Raw genomic sequence first — 24,586 nt, forward strand, 5'->3', positions numbered from 1 at the left:
AGCGGAGGTGCAATCAGGTGAACTTCTGCTAAGCACACATGTAACAGTTAAGCCTCACCTGTCCTCGCCTCAGCACTACCAAATAACACCGGATTCTGCGCATGCGCGCCCGGAAGTGTTCGTTAAGCTTCTACTTCCATGTCCGGCTTGAAGGGGCGGGGCTTAGCCGTTAGCTTGGACGGCTAACGTGGTGTAAACACAGCGGCTGGAACAACTTTACAAAGTTCTCTTTGCGGCTGGAGCAGGATGGGTGAGTCCGTACAAGCGCTGCCTCTCACTTCAACGTCTTTAACCAGGCTCGTCGTTCTTATTAGCAAAGTAGCCGAAAAACTGTCCTTTTGTTTTAGCAAGTTGTTGCTAATATCCCCTTTTAGATGCAATAACCTGGTATCACTTTAATTCGGTGTATACACTCTCCTTGAAGATGAATCAGATGAAATAAATAAGCTAAAACCCTGACAACCTGTCAGCAGCATCAGTGAAGCTGTGTCTGCTTTCATACTAGTGCATGAATCCCTTCACCAGTACTGGAACATTAAACCCACAAATAACTAACACACATGGGTTCACACACGCGACCTGATCTAGTCTGAGCTTTAAGTTGTAGTAGTAGTTATTAGGGTCAGTTATTAGACACCTGGCTTAATGGACACTTGTAGGCTGAATCAGGCTCTGGTGTGGCCAGGTGTGGTCCTGATGGTGCTCCCTGATGCTCCTGCCATGATGAGGTTTTATGTATTACAGCTGTAACATGTTGCTTCTCCTCAGCAGCCTCTCCTCTCCCCATCTCCTCCCTGCGCCTCCTCACCCCTCCTCTCCGCCTGCTGACAGCAGCCATGTGGCAAGTGGCGCGCCACCAAAGCGTGAAGCGTTATGGGATGCTGGAAGACTTCGTTTCCCTGGTAACTGAGGCTGTCCCCCAGCTGTTGACGGACAGGCAGAGGAGTCTGCTGCTGCTGGCTCTGAGGGCAAAGGTGAGTGATGAAGAAGAGCCAGACCATCACAGCAGAGGGGAGCTGAGTTAAAGCAGCTTTGGGTTATTTCTGTCAGCATCCGGTGCTGTTGTAAAGGACTCTTTTGGTTCAGCATTGATGAGAACGTAATATCCTGGTGGCAACTCTAAGTGTTAATGTGGATGCTGCACGCGAGGCTGTATAAGTGGAAACGTTACAGACAGGAACATCTCATATCTGTGAACCTGACAGCAGCAAAGATCAGAAAACGAGTAGAGACTGACTCATTTTTCCTTTACAGTGAGACAGCAGGCAGCTCTTTGAGCTGACGAGACCATCCAGTTTCATGTAGGTTATGTTTTCCTACAGTTAATTACAGTCGGTGGTAACGGCAGAATCTTAACTTTCCAGGTCAGTCAAGTACACACTCACCGGGTTGGACCCCTTTTCCCTCCAGAACTGCCTTCATTCTTGCTGTCATAGATTGAACAAGGTGTTGGAAACGTTCCTCGGAGGTTTGGCTCCATATTGACATGATGGCATCACACAGTTGCTGCAGGTCCATGATGAAAATCTCCCGTTCCACCGCATCCCAAAGCTGCTCTACTGGATTTATGGGAAACATCAGCTCTTTTTTAATATGATCCAGCAACACATCTCAGATAAGTTGGAACGGGGCCCCGAGATTACAGGCATCCAGTTCTGACCTTCAGCCTTGTCCCATTCACACAGAGATTCCTCCTGATTCCCTGAATCTTTTGATATTACACAGTAGATGATGCGATTTTGAAAATCTTCACAATTTCACGTTGAGGAACATTTTTCTGAAATTATTCAGCAATTTTTCAGATTGGTGAAGCTCTGTCCATCTTTCCGTCTGAGAGACTCTGCCTCTCTGAAATGCTCCTTTTATACCAGTCATGTTACTGACCTGCTGCCAGGTAACCTGCTTAGCTGTCAAATCGGTTGAGAAATCATTGCTTTCTGGTTTCATGTCCTCTTCTCTGATCCAGCTAAAAATGATCTTATTCCGTTCAGGTGACCCTCTCTGATCCAGCTGATGTTCACGCCCACCTGGACCGGATCCGCTCCGTCTCCAAGGCAACGGTGAGGACTCGATAAACTACATTACATCAGCCCTCATCAGTGTTTTCAACATGGCAGTCAGAACATATCGTTTGCTGAGTTTCCCGGTCCTGATTTGACTGGTTCTTCATCTTCCTCCACGTCTCTGAGGCTTCTTCTGTCTTTCTGTTTTCTCGTCAGCTGGACGAAGACGTGAGTGATTGCTGCTCTGCTCTGTCTACACTCGCCAACAAGCTGACAGAGACTCCGGATGATACTCGGTGCCTTTTGCAGGTTGGTGTTGTTGTAAACTGAAGCTTTACTCTGAGGTTCATCATCATCATCATCAAGGTCTCTGTGTTTGTCCTCCAGGAGGTGTTTAACCAGAGTTTTGACTCAGCTCTCCAGTCCCTCATCTCTGACTTTCTGTCCAGGATCGAGCAGCTGTTCCCTGTCCCCGACTTCAAACAGGTACTCATCAGCTGTTTAAGAAGGAAGAAGCTCCTCCTCCTCTTCCTCCTCCTCCCTCATTCATGATGTTGTCTTCATGCCTGTCAGGCCTCCTCCTGGCTCGATGCCACTCCCACCGCTCTGGACGATTGTCTGCAGGACACAGACAGGAAAGATCTGAGGGAGCTTCTGACCAATCAGAGCTGTCGACTGGGACAGTCCACCACCACAGGTGTGACAAGTAGGGCTGGGTATCACCATAATGATCTGATCTGACGCATCTACATGCACTTCTGAATGACCATATTCGATAGATTGTTATCTACATTTACCTGTGTACTATCAGAATTATTTCAGAGTACGTATGTACCCACAGTCTTAGTGTTAGCTGCTAATGTGGGTCTTAAGACCCATTTATGCTCGACACAGAGGATGGATACGCAGATGGACAGTTTCATCCGTCTCCTGCGTCAGTTTTGCATGTAATTTGGTCTTTTTTCACGGAGCTTAGCTATCGCTTGACAGAGATGATGGAGCAATACCACTGGGCTTCAACTCACAAGTATAGTCTGTCTCGTTCCTGATTGTTTCACTTAAGGAACATTTCTAAACTTATGACATCTGGGGCCTCATTTATAAAGCTGGCGTAGGTACAAAAACTGACGTACGCCAGTTCTAGTCAACTTTTAGGATTTATAAAAACAAGTTGGTGAACATTCACCAAAATTAGAGAACGCTCCTACCTCCACCGCACCTCTGACCCTGGTGTATGCACAAAATCTGGAGAAACTGCGACACCAAGGGTACAGAATAAAATCAAGGAAATGTGAAATATGAGATATTTGTGCAGTATCAAATATTACCTTATAAATCACATATCAAAGTTATTTGCAAATATTAATGAAGAGGCACATTTGATGTTGATACACCTATGAGTCCGTTCACACTGCTGTTCAGGACCTCAGCCGCTGTCATTGTAAAACCTACATATTATAAAGCACGTTCACATTAAGGCGACAGTCTGCTGCCAACATCTGCCAAAGAAATTACTATTAATAACTACTGTTACTACAAATAATTACTATTAAAATGACGGTCGCCCTGCAAAGGTGCTCGTCAGTCAGGCTACAATCAGGGTATTTCCCCACCTGCAGCTATTCAGAAAGTTGCTGGTTGGATATTAGAAGACCCCCCAAAGATGAACAATGGGGCGCAAGACTCCGGAGTTAGTGGAGTTTTGGAGACCAGCAAGACTTGCTAAATGGCTCATGAACCAGTTCTGACTGCTGCATGCTGTGCTCTTGGACCTTTGATGGTCTCAGAACTCTGATGGTCTCAGACCTCTATGATGGTCTTGGATCTCTGTGATGTCTCGGTCCTCTGTGATGGTCTCGAACCTCTGTGATGGTCTCGGACCTCTGTGATGGTCTCTGTAACGGTCTCAGACCTCTGTAACGGTCTCGGACTTCTGTGATGGTCTCGGACCTCTGTGATGGTCTTGGATCTCTGTGATGTCTCGGTCCTCTGTGATGGTCTCGGACCTCTGTGATTGTCTCTGTAACGGTCTCGGACTTCTGTGATGGTCTCGGACCTCTGTGATGGTCTTGGATCTCTGTGATGTCTCGGTCCTCTGTGATGGTCTCGGACCTCTGTGATGGTCTCGGACCTCTGATGGTCTCAGACCTCTGTGGTGGTCTCGGATCTCTGTGATGGTGTCTGTGACGGTCTCGGACCTCTGTGACGCTCTCGGACCTCTGTGATGGTCTCTGTAACGGTCTCAGACCTCTGTAACGGTCTCAGACTTCTGTGATGGTCTCGGACCTCTATGATGGTCTTGGATCTCTGTGATGTCTCGGTCCTCTGTGATGGTCTCGAACCTCTGTGATGGTCTCTGTAACGGTCTCAGACCTCTGTAACGGTCTCAGACTTCTGTGATGGTCTCGGACCTCTGTGATGGTCTTGGATCTCTGTGATGTCTCGGTCCTCTGTGATGGTCTCGGACCTCTGTGATGGTCTCTGTAACGGTCTCGGACTTCTGTGATGGTCTCGGACCTCTGTGATGGTCTCGGACCTCTGTGATGGTCTCTGTAACGGTCTGAGACCTCTGTAACGGTCTCGGACTTCTGTGATGGTCTCGGACCTCTGTGATGGTCTTGGATCTCTGTGATGTCTCGGTCCTCTGTGATGGTCTCGGACCTCTGTGATGGTCTCTGTAACGGTCTCAGACCTCTGTAACGGTCTCGGACTTCTGTGATGGTCTCGGACCTCTGATGGTCTCAGACCTCTGTGGTGGTCTCGGATCTCTGTGATGGTGTCTGTGACGGTCTCGGACCTCTGTAACGGTCTCGGACTTCTGTGATGGCCTCGGACCTCTGTGATGGTCTCGGACCTCTGATGGTCTCAGACCTCTGTGGTGGTCTCGGATCTCTGTGATGGTGTCTGTGACGGTCTCGGACCTCTGTGACGGTCTCGGACTTCTGTGATGGTCTCGGACCTCTGTGATGCTCTGGGACCTCTGTGATGGTCTCGGACCTCTGATGGTCTCAGACCTCTGTGGTGGTCTCGGACTTCTGTGATGGTCTCGGACCTCTGTGATGCTCTGGGACCTCTGTGATGGTCTCGGACCTCTGATGGTCTCAGACCTCTGTGGTGGTCTCGGATCTCTGATGGTGTCTGTGACGGTCTCGGACCTCTGTGACAGTCTCGGACCTCTGATGGTCTCGGACCTCTGACGCTCTCGGACCTCTGATGGTCTCAGACCTCTGTGACAGTCTCGGACCTCTGATGGTCTCGGACCTTTGTGACAGTCTCGGACTTCTGACGGTCTCGGACCTCTGATGGTCTCGGACCTCTGTGACGCTCTCGGACCTCTGACTGTCTCGGACCTCTGATGGTCTCGGACCTCTGTGACTCTCTCGGACCTCTGACTGTCTCGGACCTCCGATGGTCTCGGACCTCTGACGCTCTCGGATCTCTGATGGTCTCGGACCTCTGTGACGCTCTCGGACCTCTGACTGTCTCGGACCTCTGATGGTCTCGGACCTCTGTGACTCTCTCGGACCTCTGACTGTCTCGGACCTCCGATGGTCTCGGACCTCTGACGCTCTCGGATCTCTGATGGTCTCGGACCTCTGTGACGCTCTCGGACCTCTGACTGTCTCGGACCTCTGATGGTCTCGGACCTCTGTGACTCTCTCGGACCTCTGACTGTCTCGGACCTCCGATGGTCTCGGACCTCTGACGCTCTCGGATCTCTGATGGTCTCGGACCTCTGACGCTCTCGGACCTCTGATGGTCTCGGACCTCTGTGACGCTCTCGGACCTCTGACTGTCTCGGACCTCTGATGGTCTCGGACCTCTGTGACGCTCTCGGACCTCTGATGGTCTCGGACCTCTGATGGTCTCGGACCTCTGACGGTCTCGGACCTCTGACGCTCTCGGACCTCTGATGGTCTCGGACCTCTGTGACGCTCTCGGACCTCTGACGGTCTCGGACCTCTGATGGCCTCGGACCTCTGATGGTCTCGGACCTGTAATGCTTTGGGCCTTCAGTCATTCATTCTAAGAACCAGCAGAATGGGATGCAGACTGGAGGCTGGGGGTCTAGAGGTGATGCTACTCTCAACTCCTTGTGCACCTGGTTAATAGCGGTGACTGTGCACCTGCAGGACTTCCTCTGAGGACACTGTTGTTGCGGTGCTGGGTGGAGTCTCTGGTCTCACCCTCAGCTGCAGCCCCGCCCACCCAGCTGGAACACCAGGAACTAGAAAGAAATATTATCTAACACTAAATAAACCGCTACCAGTCTCAGGTGTGTCTGTACATGTTCTTTTTCTAGATGCTGCCCTCCTCCACCTTTTTGACCCTGGTTCATCACCATAACGTCCCCACCATATAAAACCTGTTCTAGTTTTCCAACGTGGTCCATCAGGATCTCAGTTTCACATTCAGAAAAAATCCACTTCTTTCCTCTTTTCATGGAAACGATGTGATGAATATTTATTACTATTTCAGTGCTTCTAGTAACTTTAGATTAGTTTTAAAATCATAATTAATACACAGAGCGATAAATGGCAACTAAAAACTTTATTTTTCACAGGCTTGTGTGGAGAATTTTATTTGATTTCCATGTTAAACTACCTGCTTATTTTATTTTATTTTATTGTTTTATTGGCTCGTAATCTTTTTATCACTCTTTTTACTTTTATACACATTTACTTGTGTTTTCTTGATTGGTGACTATGAAAAGCTCTTAATAAACTTACATAACAAACTGCAGCCAATCAGGATCTGCCGTCTTCTCCTCAGTTGGCTGTGACACAGAGAGGACACTCCTCTCCGCCTGGTCCCACCCCCTCCTCACCAAACTGACCAATCCCGACCCTCCTCCCTCCGACACGGCGGTCCAATCAGACGTGCTCCCTGATGTGGGCGGTCCGCTGCAGCTAGACGTGGAGCTGGTGAAGGTGGAGGTGGTGGTGATAACGGAGGAAGAACAGGAGGAGGTGGAGGAGACTGTGATTGGTCAGACCGTGTCATTAGCAGAGACCGAGGCATCCAATCAGAGCGAGGAATGCTCCATCACACCTGTGATTCTGGAAGAGGACAGGTGAGATGATTCTTCTGGTCCTGAATCCACCAGAATCTCTGTCCACCTTTGTAAACTTCACCCTCTTCCTGTCAGGTTCAAGGACTCGCCTGCAAACTTCACCGGCCAATCAGATCACTCCGGCTCTGAAGTCCCAGGTAACCCTCTGCACAGCATTTCCCACAATTCTCAGCGTGTGGCCCACAAGTGTCCTCAGTGTGGGAAATGCTTCATCTACCGATCTCAGGTGAGTGTGTTCAGTCCTCCACCTGAAGGATTCTCAGAGACGTTCTTTAACCAGGAGACGTGTTCTGCAGGTGATCCGCCACCTGCGCACAAACCGCTCCTGCAGTGGCTTCTCCTCCGCCCCCACAGCCGAAGAGCCCCGCCCCCCGAAACCCCGCCCCTTCAGGACCCACTCCTGCTTCCAGTGCAACGCCATCTTCAAAAGCACAGCCGAGCTCCTGTCACACCAGCGCTCCCACCGGGCGCGCCCCGTCTACCAGTGCAGCCAGTGCGACAAGGCCTTCCACCACCTGTCCAGCCTGACCAATCACAAGCAGACCCACCTGGACAAGGGGGGCTTCGCCTGCAGCCGGTGTGAGCAGGTGTTTGAGTCGGCCAAAGAGAGGGACGGCCACCGGCTGCAGCACCGGCTGCCCGACCTCAGCTGCACCGTGTGCTCGCAGACGTTCAGCTCGCAGACGCTGCTGCTGCGACACCTACAGACGCACTCGGTGGAGGGAGCCGAGCTCTGCTACACCTGCCGATTCTGCGACCAGAGCTTCTCAGGTAACGCTCACAGCTTCATCCACCAGAAGGTCCTAGCTATCTTTCTGAAGTGCACATAGACTGGTCTCCTACGAAGAATCTAGACCACGAAATCACAGAAATTTCCTTGAGTCAGTTGTTCCTTGAGTCCAGTGGTGCATGAAATGTGAATTCGAGTAGAATGCAATGATTTATAAATCAAATCGCCATGTTTTATTCCCAGTAGAAGATAACCAATACACCAGATGAAGAAACGGAGACATTTTATCATTTCATAGAAAATATGAGCTGATTGGTTCCAGGGTGATGTTCGGCATGGTGTAAAAAAGTAGTTCCAGGGTGATGTTCGGCACGGTGTAAAAAGTAGTTCCAGGGTGATGTTCGGCACGGTGTAAAAAGTAGTTCCAGGGTGATGTTCGGCACGGTGTAAAAAGTAGTTCCAGGGTGATGTTCGGCACGGTGTAAAAAGTAGTTCCAGGGTGATGTTCGGCACGGTGTAAAAAGTAGTTCCAGGGTGATGTTCGGCACGGTGTAAAAAGTAGTTCCAGGGTGATGTTCAGCACGGTGTAAAAAGTAGTTCCAGGGTGATGTTCAGCACGGTGTAAAAAGTAGTTCCAGGGTGATGTTCAGCACGGTGTAAAAAGTAGTTCCAGGGTGATGTTCCGCACGGTGTAAAAAGTAGTTCCAGGGGGATGTTCAGCACGGTGTAAAAAGTAGTTCCAGGGTGATGTTCAGCACGGTGTAAAAAGTAGTTCCAGGGTGATGTTCAGCACGGTGTAAAAAGTAGTTCCCGGGTGATGTTCGGCACGGTGTAAAAAGTAGTTCCAGGGTGATGTTCTGCACGGTGTAAAAAGTAGTTCCAGGGTGATGTTCAGCATGGTGTAAAAAATAGTTCCAGGGTGACTTGCAGCACGGTGTAAAAAGTAGTTCCAGGGTGAGGTGCAGCACGGTGTAAAAAGTAGTTCCAGGGTGGTGTTCAGCATGGTGTAAAAAGTAGTTCCAGGGTGGTGTTCAGCATGGTGTAAAAAGTAGTTCCAGGGTGGTGTTCAGCATGGTGTAAAAAGTAGTTCCAGGGTGGTGTTCAGCATGGTGTAAAAAGTAGTTCCATGGTGATGTTCAGCTGGTGTAGCATCCTCTCTCCTTTTTTTTAAATGAGCTTTGGTCAAGAGAAGACGGAAGAAGCTGGTTCTGAAGTCTTCCTGAGTCCATGCAGTGGTTTCCAGTAGAGAATCATGTTTGCTGCTAATGCAGAAGATCACCAGCATCCAGCCTGGTCCCCTGCACACAGAGATTCCTTCTGGTTCTATTATTGGTTATTGGTGATGCTCTGTTAATCTTTCCATCTGAGAGACTCTGCCTCTCTGAAATGCTCCTTTTATACCAGTCATGTTACTGACCTGTTACCAGGTAACCTGGTTAGTTGTCCAATGCTCCTCCAGGTGTTTCTGGTTTGTACCAGGTACTTTTCCAGCCTGTTGTTGCTCCTGTTCCAGCTTTTTCCATCAGATTCACTATCAGCTCATATTTTCATCTCATGGTGAAACGTCTCCGTCTCATCCTCTGACATGTTGTTGATCTTCTACGGGGAATAAAATATGAGCTTTGCATTTTGCTTTTATTTACATTTTACTCAGAGATCCAGCTGTTTTGGAGTTGGGGTTGTAATTAGAAGGTGGTCTTCTAACAGTGAAGATGTGTTGGTTTTAAACTGTCCTGTTTGTGTTGCCAGGGGTGACGCAGCTTCGTATCCACCAGCGCACACACACCTTCCGCTCGTACCAGTGTGACCAGTGCACGAAGACGTACGGCTCTCTGACGGGGCTGCAGTCCCACCGGGCGAGCCACAGCAGCGAGAGCCGCTTCCTGTGCCCGCAGTGCGGCAAGCGCTTCAAGACGCGCGACGGCCTGGAGGGGCACCTGAGGACGCACACGGGCGAGCGGCCCTACCGCTGCCCCTACTGCCCCAAGGACTTCACCGCGCTCGCCGGGCTCAACGTGCACGTGCGGCGGCACACAGGGGAGCGGCCGTACGTGTGCACGGTGTGCGGTAAGGGCTGGCCGTCCGGAGGCGACCTGCAGAAACACATGAGGACTCACACCGGGGAGCGACCTTACGTCTGCCAGGACTGTGGGAAGGCCTTCTCCATCTCCTGCCACCTGACCGAACACCGCAGGATTCACACAGGTCAGACAGCTGATCACTTGATCACCCTTCACACGCCGCCAGCATCAAACCCTTGACTTCCATCATTTCTGCCCGCAGGAGAAAAACCGTTCAGCTGCCCTGAATGTGGGAAGTGTCTTCGGAGGAAGTTTGACCTGAAGAAGCACATGTTGTCTCACAGCAACGTCCGTCCCTACGCCTGCACCTTCTGCTCCAAGAGCTACACCCGCAAGACTCACCTCACCAGACACCTGCTGACGCACCGGGCGGCCGGCGGAGAGGCGGGGGAGACCGAGGAGGCGTGATGTCACTTCCTGTACTTTACATCTTCTGTTGGTCCGAGCCGACATGTGGTGATGCAGCTTGTTTATCTGGTCATGTTGCCATGGGAACCTGCATGAATTCAGCTGCTGATGTGAAAGTCTGCATGTTATGAAGCTAACAGAGCACATAGAGCCACCATCAGGTTTTACTGTGTGAGGCAGGAAGATGGAGATGCTGCAGCTGCTTTCTGAGAGGTCGGCAGGTGGAAACCTGAGCGAGTAAAACCCAGGAGAAAATCCATCCAGAAGTCCAGGAACAAACACCAGACAGAAACGCTTCGTAAATGAGATGCAAAGTTAAAGCTGCTTTTCAGATGAAGTTGAAAAAAATGTAAATGTATGAATGCAGCAGCAGATATTTCTGGTAGTAAATTCTTCCATCCTCACAGTTTACGACAGATTTTTCCTTTAACGTCACCTGAATACCATCTTAGAAAATAAGAAGCCTCACAAGGCTGAGATCTTCGTTTATTCTTTTATTCAGACCTTTTATAAAATGGTCTGCTGGTCATTAGAAAGGCTGCAGGGTTCAGACCCAGAGCCTGATGTTGGCTTAAAAGACTCAACTTTAGTTAAAAATGGACAGAACGGTGTCGAGAATATCCAAAAATTTGGAAAGAAATAAAAGAATATTTTACAAACCTTCCAGCTGAAGGTCAGCCTGGTTTGATTTTTCTTTGCCGGCAGCTTCATGGAGCAACGCTTTGAGCTGGAGGAGAAATGACACCACCCTTAACGTTTAAATAAAGACACGAAGCAGCTTTTTTATGGACGTCTCTGCTTGTAATGAAAGAAGCTTCATTTTGGTTTGATGTGATTAAAGTTTCTTCTGTTTGCACCCACGTGATTGGTTCAGGCTTCGTGATGATTTCTAACAAACTGGATAGAAAGTCTGTAAAAATCTGCTGTCTGTGTGTTTCTGAGGCTTCAGTCAGACCAGAGGCCGGCGTGGTAGATGGACAAACTTTATTAGCAACATCTTGCTTTACAAGGAGGACAGGAAGTGATGGATGTCTGATGTGGTTGCGTCTATTCGTCACCGTCTCCTCCCGTATTATCAATAATTTTCCTCATCCACCTGCCCATCCTGAACAGGTGGGTGTAGAAGCCGTACTTTCCATCACGATCGCAGCCTTCGCCCCAGGACACGATGCCGATCTGGTACCAGCGATTCTCAGCCGGGTACTGCAGAGGGAACCACACCGATGATCAGCAGATGCTGGACCTCCTGCTGGGTTTCATCTGAACCCAGCCATTAATGAGCATCATGCATTTCTGAAGGCTTAAACTAGAAAAATACGTCATTTTCTTACAGATTTCTAGAAAATCTGACTGCTGATTGTTAGAAAGACCAGATTTTATTCATGGCTCAGTCTTTCAGAGCCAGATGGTCTGATATTGACAAGAAAACTGTAAAATGGAAATAAAACAGTTGTCCGTGGTGAGAGAAGAATAAAATGCTACTTGTTTTATAGCAGATACGATTATAAACGTAAATACACAGCTCAGAAACATAAAGGGAACTAAAATAAAATCCTAGATCTGAATGAATGAAATATTCTTATTAAACACTTTGTTCTTTACATAGTTGAATGTGCTGACAACAAAATCACAAAAATCAATGGAAATCAGATTTATTAACCAAATACAGGCTGATCCAACTTTAAAACAAGTCAGAATGAGGCTCAGCAGTGTGTGTGTGTGTGTGTGTGTGTGTGGCCTCCACGTGCCTGTAGGACCTCCCTATAACACCTGGACATGCTCCTGATGAGGTGACAGATGGTCTCCTGAGGGATCTCCTCCCAGACCTGGACTAAAACATCCACCAACTCCTGGACAGTCTGTGGTCAACGTGGCGTTGGTGGATGGAGACATGATGTCCCAGATGTTCTCAGTTGGATTCAGGTCTGGGGAAAGGGCGGCCAGTCCATAGCATCAATGCTTCATCTGGCAGGAACTGCTGACACACTCCAGCCAAATGAGGTCTAGCATTGTTTTGCATTAGGAGGAACCAGGACCAACCGCACCAGCATGTGGTCTCACAAGGGGTCTGAGGATCTCATCTTGGTACCTAATGGCAGTCAGGCTACCTCTGGCGAGCACATGGAGGGCTGTGCAGCCCCCCAAAGAAATGCCACCCCACACCATTACTGACCCACTGCCAAACCGGTCATGCTGGAGGACGTTCAGGCAGCAGAACGTTCTCCACGGCGTCTCCAGACTCTGTCACGTCTGTCACATGTGCTCAGTGTGAACCTGCTTTCATCTGTGAAGAACACAGGCCGCCAGTGGTGAAGTTGCCAATCTTGGTGTTTTCTCTGATAAATGCCAAACGTCCTGCACGGTGTTGGGCTGTAAACACAACCCCCACCTGTGGACATCGTCCTCATACCTCCCTCATGGAGTCTGTTTCTGACCGTTTGAGCTACACATGCACATCTGTGGCCTGCTGGAGGTCATGTTGCAGGGCTCTGGCAGTGCTCCTCCTGTTCCTCCTTGTACAAAGGTGGAGGTAGCATCCTGCTGCTGGGTTGTTGCCTCCTACGGCCTCCTCCACGTCTCCTGATGGACTGGCCTGTCTCCTGGTAGCGCCTCCATGCTCTGGACACGACGCTGACAGACACAGCAAACCTTCTGGCCACAGCTCGCATTGATGAGCCATCCTGGATGAGCTGCAGTACCTGAGCCACTCGTGTGGGTTGTAGACTCCGTCTCATGCTACCACTAGAGTGAAAGCACCGCCAGCATTCAAAAGTCACCAAAACATTAGCATGAAAGCAGAACTGAGACGTGGTCTGTGATCACCACCTGCAGAACCTCCTTTTATGGGGGTGTCTTTGTCTATAATTTCCACCTGTTGTTTATTCCATTTACACAACAACATGTGGAAGTGATTTCAGTCAGTGTTGCTTCCTAAGTGGACAGTTTGATTTCACACACGTGTGATTAACTTGGAGTTACACTGTGTTGTTTAAGTGTTCCCGTTATTTTTTTTTGAGCAGTGTATTTGCCGCTGCAACAGTGTGTCTTAAAATTTGGTCCTTTCAGCTTCATGATAAACAGGAGTCTTCAGTCAGTGGACATGTCTTCATTTACTATCGTAGGAAAACCTACAAAACATGGTTTAGTGTGGAGGCTGTGTGGCGTATACTGCTCGTGGCTGAAATTCAGTAGAAGAAGTAGTTCTATCAGGAAACAGTGGGAAATGAAGAGAGCGACGTCTGGGACATTATTTCTGACCAGAAACTGAAGCTGAGTCTATGAAAGTAAAACTCACCTCAAGTAAACATATCTACTGTTTTGTGTCGTAGTTGATTCAGTTTTTACTTTTAATTCACCCTTTCTTGTCTACATCTAGATGTGAAGACAGCAACAGAAACGAACCAGAATAATGTCTCACCTTCATAACAAAAGGTCCTCCGCTGTCCCCCTCGCAGGCGTCCCCTCGCTGGCTTTCTTCTGGTTTAAAACCTGCAACACAGCACAAAGCTCAACCTCCAGCTTCTGGAGAACATGGAGATTTAGATCTAATTTGCTCCGTTTTTACATTCATTTTCTACATTTTTAGATCGTCTTCCTCATATTCTGTCCATCCTACTCCCCTGATGGTGATAGGGATAATAAATTAAAGACAGACTAGCGTTTAAAAGGGAGAAGCTGGTGAAGAAGAGTTTTTATTCCCATCATCAAACTGGTAGGCTGCAAACATGCAGCACATTTGGTAAAACTCTGCCCCCTTGTGGTGATTTAACTTAAAAAAATCCACCTTTAAAAGTCCAATTATTAGGATTAAAGACACGGGAAGCGTCCAAGCCAGATTTTATCACAAAATCTTCCAGAAATTGTTGAGTTATACGTAAAGCCACAAACATGGTCCTCATGGTGGTCTTAAGATCTGGATTTGATCAGTGCTTTAACCTGCAGCTGCTTCATGTGTCTTATTTTACTTAAACCTATAAATGTCCCAAAAACACGCCGATACATCAGCTGGAAACTATGGCACAGATAAGGTGAAATATTCAAACTTCAGATCAAGCAGCTGATTTTTAAAGAAAACCTCTTTTTGTTATTTCACTGTGTGATGAACACACGTTCTCCCGGATGAATGAAAGCAGGAACGTTACCAGCACAGAACATGTTGTTTGTGATCCTGACTGATGTGGACTTGCGGCAGATGTCCGGGTCCACTATCGGCAGGTGGATTTGCTGGAGGTTTGTGGGTAAATTTCTTGCTGCAGGGTTCCAGGTTTCCTTCAGATTTCCCCAACCGGTCACTCTGCCCTTGTAGCCTTCATTCATCAGGCTGCCAGAAAAAGCAACAAACACTTTGATTCAACCGCATCTTCATGTGAAAGCTGCATGTAAAGCTGTGCTGAAAGCTTTTTGTTTTTCTGACCCCTGGTTTTCCAGAAGCTGCCGTGGCCATGATTCAGGCTTGTAATGTTTGTTGTGGGTGAAGAGTTTAGCACGCTACGTAAGTAGTTCTGAATCAGCAATCAGGGGCACGAATACCTTCAAAAGGAGCTCGTCCATTAAAAGGACTTCACATGTAGGTGTAAAAACCTGTTTCATCTCTTCTGCCTCCACTACGGCGTGCAGGATGACAGTAAAACAAAAAGGTGGTGCACCAAACAGAGACTTGCTCTTACGTCTTGGCAACCTGCTTGTTGGGCAGGCAGATGGGGTAGATTTCATTGGTGAAGGCGGTCGGTCGTCTCAGGTGCAGCAGCGCGATGTCCCGGTCCAGGTTTTCCTTCCAGTTGTATTTGGGATGGACGATGATTTGGTCAATCGCAACAATCTTCTCAATGCCACGCTCAAACCTGGAAAAGTGGCAGAGTTCTCGTCACGTGGATGAAAAAGTTGAGAAAAGCTGAGAGGAAGCAGGCGGGCTGCGTTACTTGGCTCGGTTGTGCTTCCCCAGGCGGACCAGGATGTCGTTGGAGGTGAAGTTCTTGTTCCAGGGCGGGTAGAAGATGCAGTGGGCTGCGGTGAGGATCCACTGGTCGCTGATCAGACTGGCTCCACACAGCAGCTCCTGCGGGCTGCGCTTGTACAGCATCACCTGCCTGCAGACCACATCATGCTTGGTGAGCCGCTGGTCAAACACCAGGACCAGACGTTTACCTTCATGAGACCCTACTGCTAAAACATGTCGGTGTGGTTACCATAGTGATGGCTTGTTAGTATGGATGCAGTTACCATGGTGCTGAGGCCACCTCGGCATCATCGCCCCCAACGATGCGTTTCTCTCTGTACGATTCCAGCAGCTCATCCTCCTTCGCATCTTTTTTGTTTATCTTCTCAAAAAGGGGGCGGCGCCCGCAGTCTGCAACACAACCAGCCAGTAAACTAGTCAGGAAGCTGGTTAACCACACTATAAACCACTGGTAACAGTTATAAATGCAGAAACCACCAACTAAGGTAGTAACCCGATTGACAAGTTAACTAATCAACTGACCAGCTTATTATCTGTTAACTGGTCAGTATAGTTAGTCAGCCTGGTAAAATGTTAACTAGTTAGTGAAAAAGATAATGTATGTCCATTGTCTTAGTTAATAAGGCTGTAAACTAATTAACTAACTCATAACGTAGTGAATCAGTTATGACACTGGTTGCTCTTTGTGTGGTTAATAATCGATTAGTTAATCAACAAGTTAGTGAGATTGGAGAAGAGTAAACTGGAAGTTTAACAATAATAATCCAACAAAAACTAATCAGATATTTTTGTTTTAATTATGTTTCAGTTGAACTCATTTCAGCTCGTCACACTTAACCAAACTACAAGCTAAGTGCTTATTAACCAGTGACTGAACTACCACAAGTTGTTAACTGGTTAGTTCCTGGTCTAACAGGGTGTTTTAGTTACTAACCATTACACTAACGAATAACCTAGTTAGTGAAGCAATCACCACACTTTATGAACAATAACAACTACTGAACATTTCAACTTGTTAGTGAGTCTCAGCAGTTCCCACCTCTCCTTAGAACAAGGACATCCGTCCACCCGTCCACCCGTCCATCCATCATCCATCCATCCATCATCCATCCATCCATTATCATCCATCTGTCCATCCATCCATTATCATCCATCCATCCATCCATCCATCCATTATCATCCATCCGTCCATCCACCAATTATCATCCATCCATCCGTCCATCCATCCATTATCATCCGTCCATCTGTCCATCCATCCATCATCCGTCCATCCATCCATCCATCCATCCATTATCATCCACCCATCCATCCATCCATCCATCCATTATCATCCATCTGTCCATCCATCCATCCATCCATCCATGCATCCATCCATCCATCATCCATCCATCCATCTATCCATCCATTATCTTCCGTCCATCCGTCCACCCGTCCATCCATCATCCATCCATCCGTCCATCATCGATCCATCCATTATCATCCATCCGTCCATCCATCCATTATCATCCATCCATCCATCCATTATCATCCATCCGTCCATCCATCCATCCATCCATCCATCCATTATCATCCATCCACCCGTCCACCCGTCCATCCATCATCCATCCATCCATCCATCCATCATCCATCCATCCATTATCATCCATCCGTCCATCCATCCATTATCATCCATCCATCCATCCATCCATCCATCCATTATCATCCATCCGTCCATCCATCCATTATCATCCATCCATCCGTCCATCCATACATTATCATCCATCCATCATCCATTATCATCCATCCGTCCATCCATCCATCCATCCATCCATCCATCCATCCATTATCATCCATCCACCCGTCCATCCATCATCCATCCATCCATCCATCATCCATCCATCCATTATCATCCATCCGTCCATCCATCCATTATCATCCATCCATCCATCCATCCATCCATTATCATCCATCTGTCCATCCATCCATTATCATCCATCCATCCGTCCATCCATACATTATCGTCCGTCCATCCGTCCATCCATCCATCATCCGTCCATCCATCCATCCATCCATCCATCCATCCATCCATCCATCCATCCATCATCATCCATCCGTCCATCCATCCATTCATCCATGCATCCATCCATCATCCATCTATCCTTCCGTCCATCCATCCATCCTTCCATCCATCCATCCATCCATTATCATCCATCCATCCGTCCATCCAGCCATCCATCCATGCATCCATCCATCCATCATCCATCCATCCTTCCTTCCGTCCGTCCATCCATCCTTCCATCCATCCATCCATCCATCCATTATCATCCACCCGTCCATCCATCCATCCATCCATCATCCATCCATCCTTCCGTCCGTCCATCCATCCTTCCATCCATCCATCCATCCATCCATTATCATCCATCCGTCCATCCATCCATCCATCCATCCATGCATCCATCCATCATCCATCCATCCTTCCGCCCGTCCATCCATCCTTCCATCCATCCATCCATCCATCCATCCATCCATTATCATCCATCCGTCCATCCATCCATCCATCCATCCATCCATCCATCCATCAATGCATCCATCCATCATCCATCCATCCTTCCGTCCGTCCATCCATCCATCCTTCCATCCATCCATCCATCCATCCATCCATTATCATCCATCCATCCATCCATTATCATCCATCCGTCCATCCATCCATGCATCCATCCATCATCCATCCATCCTTCCGTCCATCCATCCATCCATCCATCATCCATCCATCCTTCCGTCCATCCATCCATCCATCCATCCATGCATCCATCCATCATCCGTCCGTCCGTCCGTCCATCCATCCATCCATCCATCCTTCTGTCCGTCCATCCATCCATCTATCCATCCATCCATCATTGCAGATCTGGTCCAGTATCAGGTTAAACTAACCCTGATGGGAGAGGCTGAGGCTGCTGATTCTCGCTGTGATTAACCATTAAACTAACTCACCACTTTCTCCTTCTCCAAAGGTGCGAGGACTGAAGAAGAGTTTCCTGGCAGGAGCTGAGACGGAGCGCTCGGTGGCTTTACCGTCCCCTGTGTCATCTCCCTCAACCAGCGAATCATCTGAGACACAAGACAGTGAGACAGGTGAGAGGCAGCTGGACACACACTGGTGACATAGAGGATTCTGGGTCGGTACCGTACCGCATATCTCCACATCGCAGTAGTCCATCGTTATGTTACCAGAAACCTTCACGTAGCACCAGGGGCCCTCAGGATCATTGTCAGGGTTTCTGCACTTGTTGCCTGGCAGCTCCACCTCAGGGAGGAACTCTTTGTCCTTACTGTGGGGGACGAGCTCATGTGATGACCACTGCATACAGGTTTGACCTCCCAAGGTAACGCTCAGGTCACCAGCGTAGTCTATGCCATTACTGGGCAAACACTTTGAAGTTTTAACTGGTTCTGGAGCCACAGTAGGCGGAACAAAGTCCTTACCTTAAAGAAGACAGAGAGCTGGTCAACACAGCGTGGCACTCAGACAGTCTCAGAGTCTGTAAACATTCTCTGAAACCTTCGCCAGCAACACCAATATAGATATACAGCATGCGGGTTTGGTCTGAACCAGTTCTACTGGATACTTGCCACATTTTGGTACCCTGCAGGTCTCTTTCTGGACTGTTGGGTCTTTGGTGAAACACCAGGGTCCATTTGGACTTTTATCAGGGTTCCTGCAGAAGTTCTCCTGCAGGATGCTGCCTGGCTCGGAAGCATTATACTCCCTGCAGATAGACAGGTAACCAAACCGGTAAACAGGTAAACAAACCAGTGAACATGATTACTTGACTCATTCCTGGGCTGCTGGTCTGGTAAAGTGTTTTTTTGTTTTTGTTTTTTAGGAGGAGGTAACCGTTATTATATCTCTGATAATCTCATGTCTCAGCTTTCTGTAGAGACCAGGATCAGATATGCAGCCCTGGTGATTGTGGAGACATACTTGTTTGGTATTTAACTGTCTTTTTTTGGGTATTAACCAGATACTTTCCTTCTCTCCTTTTAGTTGTTAATCTGATGTTGCTGTATGTATCATATGATACAGTTTCTGAGACCTGCTGCACCACTTCATGGTAAAAATGTTGCTTAAAACTCTGTTTTATACAATCTTTTGTGTCATGCTCCATGGTATGATGCTCAGATTTTCTAGCTGCCCTGAATGCATCATCTCCTCCCATCATCATAATGGCTGATGAGCTCCACCTGTTCTGAGCGCTTTATATACCGGTCTGTGACAATTCTTCCCTGCCAGATCGTCTTGGTTCTTCCCTGCACGTATCCAGCCTTTGTTTTCCTGTCTGTCTGCCCGCCTGCCTTCGACCTTGTATTTTGGACCTGGATTTCCGTCTCTGCCTGCCCCCTGTCTGGTACTCTGCTTTGGTTGTGTTTGGATCACCTGGCTCTTTGACCTCTGAATTTGTTAATAGGATTGGAAATTGGATCACGGACTAAACCTTTCCTTCCCCATCGGAGACCCCACTGCTGTCAACCCCACATGGTACCCCTGCCTGCAGTCTGTACTCCTCCACTAACATCTTCTTTGTTCAGCAGTTTTCTCCCACACCCCAGTGGTCTCCCTCACGGCTGTCTCTCCCCAGTCTCTGGATACCTCACTCAGTCACACGTTGGAATTACCTCCGCTGGTACGTGAACCTTTACACCCACTCATTACCATCTTCCTCTACCTGCTTCCTAACCCCTGTCTCGTGTGTCCACAGACATCTGAGCGGAGAGAGAAAAGGATTGCACATTCATTATATTCGTTGTGTACAATGAAGATCTTATACCTATCCCTGGGATTCTGAGTTTTACTGAGTCCACTCACCTGAGTTATGACATTTTACCCCAGGTGGAAACTTTTAAACTAGAATCATGCTGACATCACATGACTACTTTACTTATATCCACATTATTACTTATTTCTTTACATTTGGCTAAAGGTTAAATAAAAGAATATTTCTTGGGTCAGGCATTAATGGTTTAATCAAGTGCTTGGCTTACGTTACCTTGTTTTAAAACCTTTTTGGCTAGCTAGTAGTTATTTCTGTTTAGCAACTTTCCTACCCGGTTAACTACCGGCTTAACTAGTCACCTGTAGATGGGATGTGGGAATCTGTGCCTCCAGTGCTGACACACTCTTCCTGATTGTGTGATGTTGACGTCGCCTTCGTAGTTGACTCCATGACCGGATACACACTGACCTGACACACACACACACACCGCCTCGGTTAACAAGTGATCACATGCAACGCTTTTGCCTGCTGTTTGTTTGTGTTTACCTTCAATACATTCTCTGACAATGCCGATGCTTTCTTTTGTTCTTTTCGTAGTTCCTTTACAGTCTGTAGAACACACACACACACACACCCAGCAGTTACATGCTTGTGTGCAGAGCTCTGCTGGACTTTGTTCGTGTTTGAAGGGCAGAACACAGCTGAATAAACTTCACTTCACAAACAACTTGTTAAAGTAATCTCAACCAGGTTACACTAAATGAAAGAAGTTGATGTGACGTCCAGAGAGATGAGCGACGCTTTAAACCAGACTAGCAAGGTGCTGAGAAGCTGTGAAATAAAAATTAGATTTTTATATAAAGATGTATGGTCTGCACATCTGCAGCTTCCAGCTCTGGATAAAAAAAACCCTGAAGACCTGTTCATGATGGTTTCCTGTTTAGCTTCCACCATTTACAGCTGACACAGAGAGGAACTTACCCAGATACTTCACCCAGAATTTCTCCTGAAAGTACAGAGTTAGTTAGAGGTTAGGGTTTAAACTGATCTCAGAGCAGCTATGAGAGAGGAACAGGGCAAACTGAGTCCGTACTGTTTTCTCCCTCTGCTCGAACACCTCTCTGGCTTCCTCATGGCTGCAGACTTCCTCCACACACTCCCTCTCCAGGTTCCCTGACATCAGATCACACACATTAATTTACACATTATATATATATATATATGTATATATATATATATATATATACACACACACAAACACGGTCTGTATGTATAATGAAAATTTGAATGAACTGAACTTTAAAACTTTAATCAAAATAAGACATACATTACTCATCTTAACAAGACCTGGGGTAAAACCTAAAGCAAATAAAAACTCATGTTGTTATGAGACAGAAAAACTGCCGTCCAGCTTTACGGATAAAAAGGTTTGTTGAGAGGATGCATGATGAGCCTCCGATACATTCTCTTTCCTGCTCTTTATTATATATATTTCACACATCTCCTATTTATTCATTGTCATTGTTGCTCTGTTACGTGAAGTTGAGTGTGCATGTGGGTAGGGGTGTGCATGTGGGTAGGGGTGTGCATGTGGATAGGGGTGTGCATGTTGGTAGGGGCGTGTATGTAGGTAGGGGCGTGCATGTGGGTAGGGGCGTTCACATGGGTAGGGGTGTGCATGTGAGTAGGGGCGTGCATGTGGGTAGGGACATGCATATAGGTAGGGGCGTGCATGTGGGTAGGAGTGTGCGTGTGGGTAGGGCGTACGTGTGGGTAGGGCGTGAGTGTGGGTAGGGGCGTTCATATGGGTAGGGGCGTGCGTGTGGGTAGGGGCGTTCATATGGGTAGGGGCGTGCGTGTGGGTAGGAGTGTGCGTGTGGGTAGGGCGTACGTGTGGGTAGGGGCGTGCATGTGGGTAGGGGCGTGCGTGTGGGTAGGGGCGTTCATATGGGAGGGGCGTGCGTGTGGGTAGGGGCGTTCATATGGGTAGGGGCGTGCGTGTGGGTAGGGGCGTGCGTGTGGGTAGGGACGTGCTGGTGTTAAATCTGTGACCCATAAGAATCTGTGACCCCAGGGGCCATAGGGTACATTTGTCTGTATGTACGTCTTACAAGACGAGTGAAGTCTTGAAAACGATAATGCAGGTACACGTTGTGATCAGAGATGGTGGCCTCTGTGATCCGGGCTATGTGCAGGTCACATGTTATGTTAGAAGAGTCCAGACTGTATGCGGGGTGATCTACGTAGGTCACTGTTTCTGATCAGAATGTGTGACTTTATTATTATTTATAATGAACTCAAAGAAAAACAGACAGCAAATGCAGCATTCAGTCGTAATAAATGAACCAGAACATCAGACCTTTATTTTACCAGGCAGATGATGTTCTGAGAACTGGTGAATAAGCTCCGCCCCCTGACAGCAGTGTGTAAATGTGTGTTTGCTTTGGGACTTCAGATTCCAGAGTTACATGTTTAAAAAGTTCAACGATTACCACTGTGTGATGTGTTCAGCTTTACATATGTAGTGATGGTTTTGTTGGATCAGAAATGGTGACCGACATAGATCACCCTGCATGCAGTCTGGACTCCTCTAACATAACATGTGACCCTCACATAGCCCGGATCACAGAGGCCACCATCTCTGATCACAACGCCTACCTGGATTATCGTGAGTTCAGACTTAAATACAAGTTTTAAGACTTCGTTCGTCTTCTAAGACATACATGCAGAGAAATGTACACTGTCGCCCCCCTGTGGTCACAGATTCTCATGGGTCACAGATTTTGGTGTAACACCTGTTTGGATGGGCGCGGTAACCAAGGAAACAGGGATGTTTCCTGAGAGAATCAAAGTAAAAGCTGTGCCAGTAAAAATAAAAGCATTTTAGATTTTAGATTTTAATTCCATGTGGGACGGGTTCCTGGTCTGGGTCTGGGTCCGGACTGCGGTCCACTTCTTTCATATCTCTGTTTTCATTACTGCCTCTTTGGTTATTTTTGTCTCTGTTTCATGATTTCTCATCATGTACGTGGTCATTTTGTGTCTCTGTATTAGAAACTTCTTTTGTCCCTCGTTTTTATGCTTCATATCTGCTGTCATTACGTTAATAAGGGTTTCTATTATATCTGTCTTTTAATCATTTTCTTTCCATTTGTGGTAGTTTTTTGTAAACATGTTGTCGTGACTCATCGTTCTGACTCCTAGCAGAGCTGGGAGGATTTATTTGAAGTTGTGGGTACATCTGCTGAGTTTGTAAGTCAAAGAACAAAGAGGTTGTTCTGGTTTCATTCAGCAGCAAATGAACAGAAGATACTTTCGTGTCTAACAAACAGCTAAACTCGCCTGCAGCTCGAGTAAAAATCTCATAGAGTCAGAAAGAACGACGTTTAATTTGCTGCTGCTTTTATCTGCATTTGAATTCTGATTGACAGCAGACTGGTTTTTAACACTAGAAAGCAAACAGGTGTGACATGCTGAGAAGAAGAAGAGAGGGTCACCTGGTTTCATCTCCTCAAACACCTGATTGGCTCGTCGGCTGCGGACCAGCACCTGCGACGCCTCCTGGCTGCTGAGGAACACTACAAGCAGAGGAAACGGCTCAGCTCTCCGATCGGCGTCCAAGCTGTTTGGTTGAGCTGCTTGATGTTTTTCAGCTGTTTAAGCTCATTACAGTCAGAAGACTCAGTGTCGGTTCTAGACCTGAATCATCTTCATAGAGACTCCTCAGCGGAGCTACAGATGCAGAACACTAGTATAGAAATACTATATCACATTATTTAAAGGGTCTGTGGAATAAACAGACATCAGTGGAAAGTTTAAAGTAGCGTAAAGTAAGATCCAATAAAAGTACGAATCTGTTCGGTGAGTTTGAAGAACTTCTAGAAAAATCTAACAATTAACTGATGAATAATCATTTAAAACATTCAAAGTAGTTTTATCTGGATCATCATGAGTAACAGGAACATTATAAGCAGTACGTTAAGCAGCAGTACTACCAGTAACAGAGCCAGAGGAACGAGGACGGTTCGGTACCATGGTTAGCCACGCAGCTCTGCAGGACCAGCAGCAGCAGAACAGCCGCCGCTTTGAACGTTGCTTCCACCATGATCCAGACCTGCCAGCAGAGCTTCAGAACCAGATCCAGCAGTCTTCAGTCGGCCTCTGAGTGCGTCTCTCTCGGCCTCCGCTCTCTGTGGGGGGATTATTGACCGCAGGGTCAAAGTATGAGTCAGACTGATGAGTCGGACATGTTTAATGTGACTTTCCCACATGTTTACCTTGGATGAGCCAGTCAGCAGGCACATGGGTGCCGTTCAGAGCTCAGACCCGAACAAACCAGCATGAAAACGTCTGCTGGAGGAGAAAACCACCGGATTGTAGAGCAGTTTAAAAACGCCAGGTTGGGTCCAAAACCCCCAAACAGTCAGGCTGCCTGGGGATGAAGACAAGCACAACTTTCCTGTAGATTAGACCCTGATTTTCAGGTTAATATTATGGTTCTTTATTTTATTAATTTAACTTAAACAGCTAACGGGTCATAAAAACTGCTGCTGTTTCTCTTGTTAATGTAAATGTGAAACTA

General features: G+C 47.5%; 3 protein-coding genes across 5 annotated transcripts in view; 2 read left to right on the plus strand and 1 right to left on the minus strand.

Annotated features, from left to right (window-relative positions):
• The window catches only part of LOC121635255 (NLR family CARD domain-containing protein 3-like), a 1,000,352-nt gene that overhangs the window by 928,714 nt on the left and 47,052 nt on the right, over nt 1–24,586 (plus strand). The gene's annotated exons all lie outside the window — the stretch shown is intronic.
• On the plus strand, nt 143–11,156 carry LOC121635272 (zinc finger protein ZFMSA12A-like). 2 transcript variants are annotated; one of them, XR_006009380.1, is made up of 12 exons: nt 143–250; nt 769–974; nt 1,992–2,060; nt 2,220–2,312; nt 2,391–2,489; nt 2,577–2,700; nt 6,777–7,077; nt 7,153–7,303; nt 7,374–7,848; nt 9,557–10,012; nt 10,091–10,978; nt 11,012–11,156. XR_006009380.1 is itself a non-coding variant. In XM_041978406.1 (11 exons), the coding sequence occupies exons 1-11, from the start codon at nt 247–249 to the stop codon at nt 10,294–10,296; spliced, it is 2,184 nt and encodes a 727-aa protein (XP_041834340.1). In that variant the 5' UTR covers nt 143–246; the 3' UTR covers nt 10,297–11,156. The 2 variants fall into 2 exon arrangements, 1 of the variants encoding a protein (XP_041834340.1); XM_041978406.1 differs by having other exon boundaries at nt 10,091–11,156.
• Nucleotides 11,264–24,200, minus strand: f2 (coagulation factor II (thrombin)). Of its 2 annotated transcripts, none has more exons than XM_041978411.1 (15): nt 24,037–24,200; nt 23,502–23,582; nt 21,098–21,177; nt 20,986–21,010; nt 20,551–20,613; nt 20,364–20,472; nt 18,863–18,999; nt 18,422–18,715; nt 18,224–18,340; nt 15,517–15,643; nt 15,216–15,383; nt 14,964–15,137; nt 14,439–14,617; nt 13,715–13,785; nt 11,264–11,499 (listed from the first exon to the last, which is right to left on the minus strand). In XM_041978411.1, exons 1-15 carry the CDS (start codon nt 24,107–24,109, stop codon nt 11,344–11,346), a joined length of 1,854 nt encoding a protein of 617 aa, XP_041834345.1. In that variant the 5' UTR covers nt 24,110–24,200; the 3' UTR covers nt 11,264–11,343. The 2 variants fall into 2 exon arrangements, with proteins under 2 accessions (XP_041834345.1, XP_041834346.1); XM_041978412.1 differs by lacking the exon at nt 11,264–11,499 and adding an exon at nt 13,488–13,588 and having other exon boundaries at nt 13,660–13,785; nt 24,037–24,194.

This window comes from Melanotaenia boesemani, chromosome 24 (assembly GCF_017639745.1).
Source record: "Melanotaenia boesemani isolate fMelBoe1 chromosome 24, fMelBoe1.pri, whole genome shotgun sequence".
Taxonomy (NCBI): domain Eukaryota; kingdom Metazoa; phylum Chordata; class Actinopteri; order Atheriniformes; family Melanotaeniidae; genus Melanotaenia; species Melanotaenia boesemani.